At 39.2% G+C, this 12,184-nt stretch overlaps 1 protein-coding gene across 1 annotated transcript in view; it reads right to left on the bottom strand.

Moving 5' to 3' along the window:
* Positions 1-6,166: 6,166 nt before the first annotated feature.
* ddb1 (damage-specific DNA binding protein 1) overlaps positions 6,167-12,184 on the bottom strand; it is a 58,347-nt gene continuing 52,329 nt past the window's right edge. Inside the window, exons 25-27 of the mRNA XM_069661701.1 lie at positions 11,561-11,663; positions 9,357-9,480; positions 6,167-6,857 (exon numbers count right to left, since the gene is read on the bottom strand). Of these exons, the coding sequence (XP_069517802.1) occupies positions 6,774-6,857; positions 9,357-9,480; positions 11,561-11,663 (311 nt within the window). The 3' untranslated portion in view covers positions 6,167-6,773. The remainder of the gene's footprint in view (positions 6,858-9,356; positions 9,481-11,560; positions 11,664-12,184) is intronic.

The raw sequence follows: 12,184 nt of genomic DNA, 5'->3' as shown, positions 1-12,184 counted from the left end.
CGCTAACTTTCAGCTTCCTATGCTTACTTACATGTTTGCAGCTCGGTCTATGAGTCCTCTTCTTCAACGTCCTCCTTATCGTCCTTTTTATTCTGCATTTTGGCATCCCAAATGTTACCATAAATCAGCAATTAGCATCCTCATTGCAGGAATTATCTGTCTGTGACTGTTGGTCTTCATGCACTTTCACTCTTTCTTACATAGTTACAGTAATGCGGCCATAATCAGCTAGTTAGCGCTAACTTATTGTATTTCGGCATTTCTTTCGACACTTTTGACCTAACTCCTAGCCTAGAAACTTTTGGAGTAACTTCTGTTCATGTTTTCCCACATATTCAATCAGGCTTCTAATGACAGGAACCAATCAAATCAAGCAGGTTTAACAGTCATTAACACTGGCGTCACTGGAACGTCATTACGTAATCAGAGATATGAGCATATATTTTTTATACACATATAAATATAAATATTTTCGCCACAAAATTACCAAGGCCTGGGAGCAGGGTTGTTATAGTTAACGAAAACTAAGACTAAAACTAAACAGTGAAAAAATAATTTTGCTAACTGATATACAAATAAATAAAAACTACAATTTTGCAACAAGAACTAAAACTAAATAGAATTGCAGGTAAAATCAGTTTGGTTTTCGTTTTCCCACTTGATTCACACTGTGGTTGCTATAGCTACCTCTTTGTCCTGCTCTGTTTGACTTCTCGAGACACACTGGCCTAATAAAAAGGTCTAATGAAAATCTGATGTCATGCATTCTCTCATCCTACCCTTTTCAGCTTCTTTGAATCAAGGCTTTCCTCTTAATACCTGAACAACATAAAAATTTAACTAAAACTCAATTCCTCAAAATAAAAATACGTATGAACTTGTAAAACTAACTAAAACTAAACTGAAATCAAAAACCAAAATGAAAGAATAAATAAAAATAAAAACTAATGAAAATTTAAAAACTATGATAACTCTGATGGGAAGGCGGAGGGGGCAGTTCAGAGACCACTAGCAACCCCCCACCAACACCCCCCTCTCGCCGCTTTTGCACATACCCTACACCGTTCTGCTCTGAATTTACCAGCTGCTGAAAATAGTCCCCAACAAATGCAGACTGGTGGAATGATACAGTGAGAAATAAAACATTATGTTTTGATGGGTTTCTTTACAATTACTAAAAAATGTGATTATTTTGCCTTATCTTACAAATCACTGGGTTGTGTTAAGCTTGCCAGCATGGAACAGTGTTCATTTATATCAAGTGTAGTTTAGTTATATGACAAAATTATCTTGTATTTGTAACAACCATTATAAAAAATAATACTTAGTAAACTTCAATTGTAATTTCTTCAGACAATAAGGCCTACAGGCAGATACTTGTTTTAAAGGTACAGTGCGTACGATTGGGGGATATATTAGCAGAGTTAGAGGCAGAAATTGATAAATTATTCCTAAATATGTTTTAATTGGTATAAACTAACCTGAAATTAAGAGCTACTGTACTTTTATTAACTTATATACACAGGAGGAGCAGCTCCTCTTCCATGTAGACGGCCATATTTCTACAGCAGGCCAGAACAAACAAATTCACAGCCACCACTGGTTGTCATACACCCTTGCAATGGGAGGCCACAAAGTCCTACACACTGCTCCTTTAATTTGCTTTATCTTGTTATCAGTTTTCAAAACACAACACAATAAAATGCTTTATTAACATAACACAATAAAAGTACCAGGAACTAAACAGACAGGAGTTACATTCGTATACAACAGGCACAGATCACAAGATAAAGACTGTAAATGTAATCTAATTATGTTACCTAAGATGTTTGGGTCAAAGTGCTTTGCAGCTTTAGGGTCCTGACATCAAAGGCTCCGAAGCATTTGGTGCTGAAATCGGGCAGATTGGTCTTCTGGCTCCCGCTCCAATGGGTTTAAAGATGTGAGATGTAGCAGACCAAGCAGAGGTGTAAAATAACACTCACACTGAAAAGCAGAGCTAGCTCGACGCCCTGACACCTGTTTAGAGTCTGTTGATAGCCGCACGTCAAACTATCTGAAGTGAGATTATTTGCTTCAACCTCCCAGCTGCTCCAGTGAAGCTGCTCGCTTTAATCAGAACAACACCGTGGTTGTACTGGACATTTCCCCGAGGTGGTTTTACATGGTCGACCTCGCTTTCCCCCCTTTAAAGTAAAATCCACCCAAGAGCGAGTTACAGGGAGATATCAACCATCTCAAATGCTAAGAGTTATTTTGGGAAGTTTTCTGATTCGTTTCATCTTGTACAAGTTTGAATAAACCCCTCCTCGTTACTACCGACGTCTCCCTCGCTTAATGATTTGCTGTGTTTCAACAAGAACCAGAGAGGAGTCCTGATCCTTAATCAGCTGTGGGTTTTATCACGATATGTGTAGGTGGAATAAACTCAAACTGCCGGCTTCACAGGCAACTTTCTGTTGGGTTTTTTATAATTCTGGTGAAATGTTCATGGTGTATCATCTTAGTAATTAGAATTTGAGTTCACTCACAGTTCTTCCACATGAAAACTTTCTGTTATATTAGCTCCGACATGATAAAACTACTGGGAACACAAGATTATACTTCAGTGAGACCTTTGAACGTTTGACTTCACATTTAAATCGGAACTGAAGTTACATCTTTTGTGTGTTTGAAATCAATTATCCTTTGACTTACAGGTGATTCAGCACTGCTTGGAAGAACAAGAACCTTCTTCAGTGCCTCTGTTACGCCAGAGTGTTTGACGTCATTGCACAAAAGCACAGGTGTAAATATTAACACCTGCTATTACTGTAGTACATTTAACTGACCCTTCCATGACCCCTGTACTGTGGATGGATCTTTGAGAACAAATCAAGTGTATATTTAAGTTTATTAATTTAAAGCTGAATCAAAAAATGAGTGTATAAATGTTCACATCCTTCTGCCTTAACATAAATAATAAACGCTGTATTATTGAACTAAATAAAATGGTTGTATACAATCCAATCACTGTGTCTTGTTTTCTGCAGTGTCCTTAGTGAAGCATCACTGTGTTTCTGCATGAACACGAGGGAGTTTCCACATTTAGCTCAGATAAATCCGACACAGAAATCATTCTGCAGCAGTTTTCCTTGAGTTTCAGAAAGAGAGCGTCTCTATTAGAGTTTTTACATCAATGAAAAAAGGAATATTTTACAATATTTAAGGCAAATGAATTAATTAGATATTCATATATTCTGTCAGTCAAATCATATTTAACTTTTACTTAATTTCCATTTACCTCTTTATAAGCGCAACATATTTACTCAACAGAAAACTCTCCTCCTTCTCGTGTTGCTGCTGCATTTATTCAAATTGAGAAAACAATCGTACACATGAGGAAGGATGCAAACAATGAAGTGTGGATGTGGAATCAGGCAGAGAAAAACAAAGGCCTGTGCTCCTCAGGATGATGACAGGAGGACAGAAATGGCTGAGACGACTTCCACTGCCAGCTCCTGACCAGTTAGCTACAAACCCACGGCTATTAAAAAGAAAAAAGGCGTACAGAATTATTACTGAGGCTAATTTGCACTGTCGCCCTGCCCGTATTTCAGCCTGTACGACCTTTGATATGTTCGACTGAGGGAGCTGCTATCCTTCAACTTGACAACATTTACTGCAGATGAAAAGAAATACGAACACGAACAGAAATTAATGAGTCGCTTGAGAAAACAATGCAAGCGAAACTCTGCATTTCAGCCGCTCTGACACAGGAACAATAACGGAAAGGCATGTTTAGTATGCCCACAAACTGATTTCCTTTCAGTTTCTCTTGCATGGAGGTCTAACATTCATTACGGCCGCGTGGGCTACAAGCAGCAGGGCTGCATAAACTGTAAACTCGAGAAGCTGTATTAATTTGATGAATGAGGTCAAAGCCAGCACTCTGGAGGGCAGCGTGTGTAAGAGTATTAAAATAGTTGTATAAGGCAGTAGAAATACGCAATCTAAAACAGTTCAGCTGAATAAAAGGCTTAACTCTCAGCTACACCAGCTGTGCCCAATAATCGTCCATGGTCTTAAGTATCCGCAACAGTTTATATCAAATTAGGGCTTAACTAACACTTTTATATGTCAAAAAAACTAACTTTATTTTCCTGATTTGGTCAATAAAATGTCTGTACATTAAGATATGCCAAGTAAGATTACCCAAAGCCCAAGATGACATTTTCTAATTGCCATTTCTTTCCAACAGACAAAGATATTTAGTTTTCTACCATGGAAGAATCAGAAAACCAACAAGTATTCACATAATAAGCTGAACAAGTAAATGTTTACTAACTGTAAACCAGAACTGAGAAGCTTTTTTTAACTTGGTGAACAAGGTCAAAGCCAGCGTTCTGGAGGGAAACGTGTGTAAGAGACTTTAAATCGTTGTACAGGACACTAGAAATATCTAAATATCAATAGAATAAGACAATAGAAAAATCTAATATCTAAATGTAAACAGTTCAGCCTGAATAAAAACGCCATACTCTCAGTTTTCGATGTAGCTACTCCAACACTGGTCCACGGTCTTAAGTACCTGCAACAGTCTTTTATTTTCTTTATTTGGTGAATAAAATGCCCCGGTACATTAAAATATGCCAATTAAGATTACTCAAAGCCCAAGATGACGTATCATTATTGCTATTTTTTCTCCAACCAACAGTCCAACGGCTCAGATATTTAGTTTTCTACCATGGAAGAATCAGGAAACCAGCAAATATTCACATTAATAGGCTGAACACGTAAATGTTTACTAAATGTAAACCAGACCCAAGATGCTGTTTTGATTTGATGAATGAGGTCAAAGCCAGCGCTCTGGAGGGCAACGTGTGTAAGAGAAATACAACAGTAGAAGAAGAAAGAAATATTTAATCTAAAACCGTTCAGACTGAATAAAAAGGCTTTACTTTCTACACCAGCTTTGGCAAATAACTCTCAATGATCTAAAGTACCTGCAACCGATTATGTCAAATCTAAAAATCTGTCTGCCATTTTCTTGATTTGGTTAATAAAGTGTCTGTACATTAAAATATCCCAAACAAGATCACCTGAAGCCCAAGACTATGTATTTTTCCAACAGACAGTCCGACAGCCAAAGATATTTAGTTTAATACCTTTGAAGAAAAACAGCAAATAGTCTAACTAATGAAACCTCCACATTTTTTAGGCATTTTGCTAAAACAAGATAAAGACCGGCCCAGTCCCAATTGGCCACTTTTGCCCCAGCCCTAGATTTTCACTGCCCTCCACTGGGCAGTGGCCGTTCTGGATGGACCTACAAGGGATAGAGGTTTCACATCTTTACCCAGGAACTAGGACACAACTTGTTACTTCATATTTGTCAAATTTTATACCAGAACTACTGTCTTCACTAAATGTTTACACAAATTCAAACTGCTATCCTGAACAGTAACTTTTTCTAAAATGCTTATTACAACAATCCCACAAGATATTCATTTGCTGGCCGTTGGTTTTAGTGGTTAAATCGTGCATCCCATATTCAGAGGCTACAGTCCTCGCTGTGGCGACCCCAGGTTCAACGCCCACCCTCAGGCCTTTGCTGCATGTCATCCCCACTCTCTCTTCACCCGTTTCCGACACTATCCACTGACCTCTCTCTTTCTCAATAAAAGGCAAAAAACATTTATATAGAAAAAGAAGTATATATATTAATTTGCATCTACCTGATACTCTGATATTTTACATTTTTGCATCATCATACGTGAAGATGTGGGCTTTTTCCCTGCACCAGTAGTAGTACGTTTCATGTTACGCTGCCTCTGTATGCAAAGCTTTCTTGGAATTTTTCTCCCACTCTTTGTTAGAATTGGCTTCTGAAAATACTCTAGCTTCCCCGACACAGAGGAAACACAGGGCGTGAAAAACAGAGTTCAGGGCCAAGCAAGAGAACAGGGATGCAGCCTTTAAGTCTACAGCCTCCCGAGCAGCTCTGTGTGGATTTACTCAGGCTCAGTGGCACCGTGAGCTAAACGCTCCCAACAGCATGCTAACACACTCACAATGAGACTTGTCATTGTGCGCTAACATGCTGGTGTTTAGCAGCTGGTGTATCATTTGCTAATTAGCCCCGGCCTGGTTCTGGGGGTAGAGACACAGGCAGACACAGTTGTGAACAGTACTAAAGCAAAGTTTATTAGAATAAACAAAGAAAACATCACAAAGACAAAATAGCTATAAATCTATCATTTCCTCATTTTGTTTCATACAGCGTGTTTTTATTTCAGACTTCAAGAATAAACTGGAAAAGTGTGAGTCAGTCAGATTTAAACTGTGGCGTGTGGATTACCTGCTAAACTTTCACCTGCATTTAACTGTCACAAATATCCCAGAGAGAAATTTTGCTGAAGAAAATCTCTGGAGGTTTTTTTTTCCTATTTATAGTCACACATTATTCCACACAGACGCAATCACACACACGCATACACGCACACACACACACTCAAACACACTCGGACCAATGTCTTGACTTTGGTCTCTTTGTTGTCCAAACAGGATGCTACGCACTTCGCCCAGAGACTCTTGTCTACATGAAAAGTACTGCACTCGTCATGTAACACCTTCAGGGCCTCAACAGATGACAAATCACTGAAGTCTGAAGGACGAACATGCACACACTGTTTATTTATAACTATTTACAAATCTGCAGAACCAAACCGTTCCCTTCCCGGTCTCTTCACTCCTGCTCAGGACCTTCCTCTCCACTCAGCGGGTGATTGAGGTTAGTGGATCCTTGTCAGCTCCTCCACAATCTTAATGACCTCGTCCACTGTGGCTTCACGCTTCATGCCGCTGCCGTCATCGATCTGAAATTGAACGTCACCAAACAGTGAGCCTTCAGTACCGAGAAAAACCCCAACAGAGCAACATCTGCGTCATGACATTCACCAATAAACAGGTACACAGGCGTGCATGTCAAAAGCATTTTAAGTGCTTGATGGTATCGAGTGACTTTAATAACTTCCTTTTGCATTTCTGTTTCAGTTGTTAAAAGGGAGGCCTATTTTATGAGCTCCTGGGGATACTTTATTTTACCTGTAATGATTAATGATTGCACATTGTTTTCTTCTTCTATTCTATCTTTTTCTGTGTCTCGATGGGACCTCAACTGATGCGACTCTCTCTCTACATGGCTCTGGATACTTTGTTCGGGGATAGGCGGGTCTGCTCCACCGCTGTCCTCACCATGTCCGCAGCGCGCACATCAGGGGGTACTTTCGTGTAATTGTTTAAAAGGTTTCCGTGTGTTGGTCTCAACAGAAAACGATCTTATTTACATTAGAAACGGGACCTTTAATTAACACACAGTGAAAAACAACCATACGAGCCGACACGAAGAGACGGAGAGCGAGCTAGGAGGAGAGAGGGAGAGATCGCACCCAAGTTACTCTGTAACATGATGTTGTTTATTCATTTTTACTAACATACTGTGATTATCTGCGGCCTCATGCCGACGACCGGATCACAGCCATGATGATATTTAGAACAACATCACTCCGTCTCACGTGTTATTGCTTAATTAAATCAAGATTACCTGATATTGAAAGTTATTCATCATTTTCAAAAAATGAAATTAAAATCCAGTCCTCAGTTAATTATTATAATATAATAAAAGTGCTTATTTTCAGTTGCACAGGGATGCAAGTGAGCAAATGATGCTGAAAAATATTTTATTTTTAAAGCATCGCTCCAACATTGGGGGAGTCTTGGCTCTCAGAAGAGTTTCCTGGCAAATAAACCATCAAATTATTTTGGACTTGTCTTTATCAGCCTGGATTAGGAGGGAAACAGGGAATAGTCTTTTGTTTATGAGCTAAAGGTGTGATTTAAAAACAAAAAATATGAGAGCAAAGAGAGACACAAAGCAGAATATGCTCATTTATTTATCTGCCAAGAGTGATTTTGCCACCTGTTCTGCCATGAAACGTATTCCCAGTTCTCTTTCACACAGCAAAGGAGCAACTAATAAAACTGTCTTAGGGGTCTCTGAGAGTTCAGCATAGCTGAAAGCCAAAAGCACAAATGACAGCAGAGTATTAGTTGGCTTCCTGTGCAGATGTTTTTGTTGCAAACAGAAGAAGCATGTTGTTGGAGCAGAAGTCCGGGCTCTAATAACAAGCTGTTATAAAACTAACTTTCATATTTGTGTCAATTACAGGTCACCACAAGCTGTGCCAACAGCCTGGCAAAGAGTTAGCTTAATGCCTCGGTGCTTAATCTCCTTTTGAGTATGAAGCCATTCAGTGTGCTCACAATAGTGAAATAACTCCTTTCATGATTGCAGGATAAAAGAATTATCCCCTCATTGTTGTATGTCTGCCAACCATTCAAGTAGCAGTTTACATTCATCATTGTTTCAGTCACAGTGGAGGCCATCTCGGAACCCATCAGCGATAATCTGAGGACGATATAGCCTCTGGGAGCAATGGTGGACGTTTCGGGCATTCTGGTGTAGCCAGCGTTTAGAGAGAAGGACTTCGAGCCAAGACTTCTGATTTCGTGCGCTGCATTTTTTATAGTTCAATTAGCAACGTAAGAAGCGACCGTGTGATCAGATCAAAAGTTAAGCAAGATTCACCACATCCCCTGGAGGAGTGCCCGTTCATCTGTTTCTGGTGAGTCTCAGTTTCACTGTAAATAATAAGTTACACAGAGGCTGCACTCTGGCTTACTGCAGCGGTGTGAACCCGAAAAAGAAACCGCTTTTCTTGTGATTTACTTTAATTAACAAGTCTGACGTTTGGTGAAATAAATAACATCATGATGCAGATTTGCATAAAATAAAAATACAAGCTTTGTCAGGTCTGTCCTCAAGAGGAGAAGAAAACTATTTTAAAAATGTTTGTTTGTCTAAAGGAGGGCGGATTGATCATTGCTGATGCATTCGAGGAAGTCGGGAAATCTAAACGCTGAACAGCTTTTGCGACACAACCAACAGAATCTACATTTCTATGTAGAATCTGTAAATGGAAACTACAGTGGAGGTGAGCTATGACCTTTCGGATAAAAAAAATAAAAAAAAGTTATTACTGTTTTTAATTACATTTTATTCTAAAGACATTTGTGTGAAATGGGTTCATTATTAGAGTATGACATTTATTAAAGTTATGATGGAAAACGTGACCTTGACCTTTGACAATGAAAATAGCATTGGCATTTCTTTGAAATCGCTTTTACAAGAATGAAAAGGATGGACGTCGCTATTGCCAGCACAGCGGCATGACAAGATGCCCAGAAAAAGCAGAGCTCACATCTCATCTCTCTCAGCTTACGGTTTGTATACCTAGAAGTACATGAGCTCCTACCTGCAGAGTGCTGACGACCTCCTGCATCTTGGCTCGGCCGAGATCCAGGAAGCTCTCAATCAGATCCCCATCGATGAATCCTGTGGCCTGCTCCGTCTTACGCTCGGTGTGGAAAGACCTCCAGGTACCGCAGAGTCAAGGAAAATCAATTCAAGGCTGCTGCTGCACTTGAGGATTGCACTTTAGCTAGAACATCACATATTTTATCTCAGGCACAGACAACAAATATTCAGTATGAAGTGTAGGAAGTCTTTTAAAAGCAGCACTGCTCAGAAAAACAGGCAGCTGGTGTTCAGTATCCAGTGTTGGTACGACTGAACCTCTTGAGGACTGGTGTGTAAACTGCAGCTCCTCAACATTAAAACACATAAAGAACACATTTTTATATAGCAGTTAATACAGGATGTACCCTTTATTCTCTGAGTAATTGTCCAAATATTCACTTTCTTAAATTTGATTGCATAATCATCATTGTTTCTGATATAGCTTTAAATATCTTCACCATTACAGTTGTGAAGTTTCTTTGATTTAAGCAGTATCACTTAATATCAACACACCGTGTTGATCACAACATCATGACCTCGAGTGCGATATTGAGACTAGACTTTTGTTGCCAAGCAACCCAAACATTCTCCTGCACTCTGTGTCTCCAGGTTACCACAGATCAGCTGTTTTTTATCATGTACATTTATCTGTTTGTTTTCATTTGTCATCAGCCAGTGAAATAAGAGTCTGCTGTGTGATTCAGAGGTACCAGCTTGATTAATGTAGACACACACGATCTGCTGTAGTGTTAATTACACAACAGTTAGTTCTGCATCACATCGCCGGGACTTTTCACTCTGTATCACTCCGCCTCAGCCAGGTGTTCTGAATACTGTTAATTAACGTTACCGTGCATGTTTACATTGACCAAGCTGGTACCTCTGAATCACACAGCAGACTCTTATTTCACTGTTTGCTTTATACATTAAATCAAACAGATAAATATACACCATACAAAGTAGCTGATCTGTGGTAACCTGTAGACACAGAGTGCAGGAGAATGTTTGGGTTGCTTGGCAACAACAGTCCAGTTTCAGTTAAGTTGTGGAACTAGTTGAATTGGTGGAGCAGAAAGTAACCGGTTGTTGATTGCCGCTTGTATAACTGTTGTATAAAACCAATATCACACTTGAGCTTGTGATGTTGTGCTGAATATCATCACAGCTGTGATACACTCATGGAACGCCTCTAGTCCAATCTGATTACTTGCTCGGAACCAACTGTTGTATAATAGTAGATATATAGATATTAAAGTATTGGTTAAAATGTATCATGAAATTAGTTGTTCTAATACAAGTTATGACAGGACTCATCATTACAACTATAACGTCCACGACAGTAGCAATTGATATCACTGGGATCACTTTATGAGCAGTTTGATGATAGTGACAGCCAATCATAATCATCTTCTATTTAAGCTAATTAATGGCTTTTAGAAATCACTTTGTAGATGATCTATTATAAGTACGCAGTCTTGGCTATTGTGGTATCCAACTTCTTAAACCACTATAAAATGTAATATTAGTCTGCAAGGTGCACATAAAAGAAGTCATTTTAGAGTGAGGTGCTGCCAAATGTTTTTTGGTGCCGACAGGGTCTGTTGAGTTTATTTTGTCCTCACTGATGTCCTCTTCGGCTCACCTGTCTGCTATGAAAAGAAATGATTTTAAAAGTCCCTGCGTAGTGTTGGACTCAAGCCAAAAAATGTCACAAAATAGAGAGAAACGTCCTTCATAGCTTCCCAAACCCAAAGGTGATGTCCTCTAATGAGCTGTTCTGTCAGTCCAACAGTTCCCATAACCTTATGTTGAGTTATCAATTGTAAAAGACTTAAAATGTCACATTGGAGATGCTGAAACCAACTCAACCATAAATGGATTATCAAAACAGTTGTTGATTCAATTCCTGTTTAACTCTGACTACATTTAGGCACTAAATATGAATTATAACATCATATCATAAGTTCAGGTAGCAATACAAAAATGGTTCCTTGCACAAGATGACTATGAAACACCTGCATAGCCTATTAAAGCAACTATAATCACTCTGTCACGTCACTCTCCGGGCTCAGTGCCCGCAAGACGACCACAGCTGTCAGTGCAGGCCGTCTCTGTCGCTGTGACAGATGGTGGTGTAAGTCTGCATATAAAAAAGGATATAAGCTGTGCTCGATCTTGCCCACACTCTTGATGACCTTATTGAGGCGGTTCTGCAGGTCCAGGAGGAGGTTGTGCCAGCCCTCCGACAGGGACGTCACCAGACCTGAAACACACGCACAGACACACACATCAGTCAACAACACAGCTCGTTTCTCTGAAGGTGTAATATTCAGAACAGATTTGCACCTCTCTGCAGCAGATGGCTAATACTTTTTATTTCCCATTAGCATGAAGGAAGGAAGATGTTTTAAGGCTGGATTCAAAATAATACTCAAAGTAAAATGAGGTCCTGCCAACCAGTCAAGCTGCAGCTTACATCCATGTCTACCTAGATTAATATAGTATGTGTAGTGAAGACTTTGAAGAAATTTAATTAAAAGGTATTAAGTGCATCTTTAGGGGAAAAGGAAGTTATCATTATATTGACATTTAGGATTGAAAATAATCTCTAGTAAGAAACGTAGTGTCGGCACTACGAGACTCATTTTACAGAGGAGTTTAGAGGACAATTAGGGGCCTTTTTTTTTTTTTTTTGAAAATAAGATGGATGATTTTTGACCTTTGACCATTAAAATATAATCAGTGCATATTTGAGTTCATGTAGAAGTTTGTGCCAAATTTAAA

Source organism: Semicossyphus pulcher, unplaced genomic scaffold (assembly GCF_022749685.1).
Source record: "Semicossyphus pulcher isolate SPU_LCO1_2020_fin unplaced genomic scaffold, fSemPul1.0.p SCAF_1, whole genome shotgun sequence".
Classification (NCBI taxonomy): domain Eukaryota; kingdom Metazoa; phylum Chordata; class Actinopteri; order Labriformes; family Labridae; genus Semicossyphus; species Semicossyphus pulcher.
Note: the sequence above shows the minus strand (reverse complement) of the source record. Positions and strands in the feature narration are given on the sequence as shown.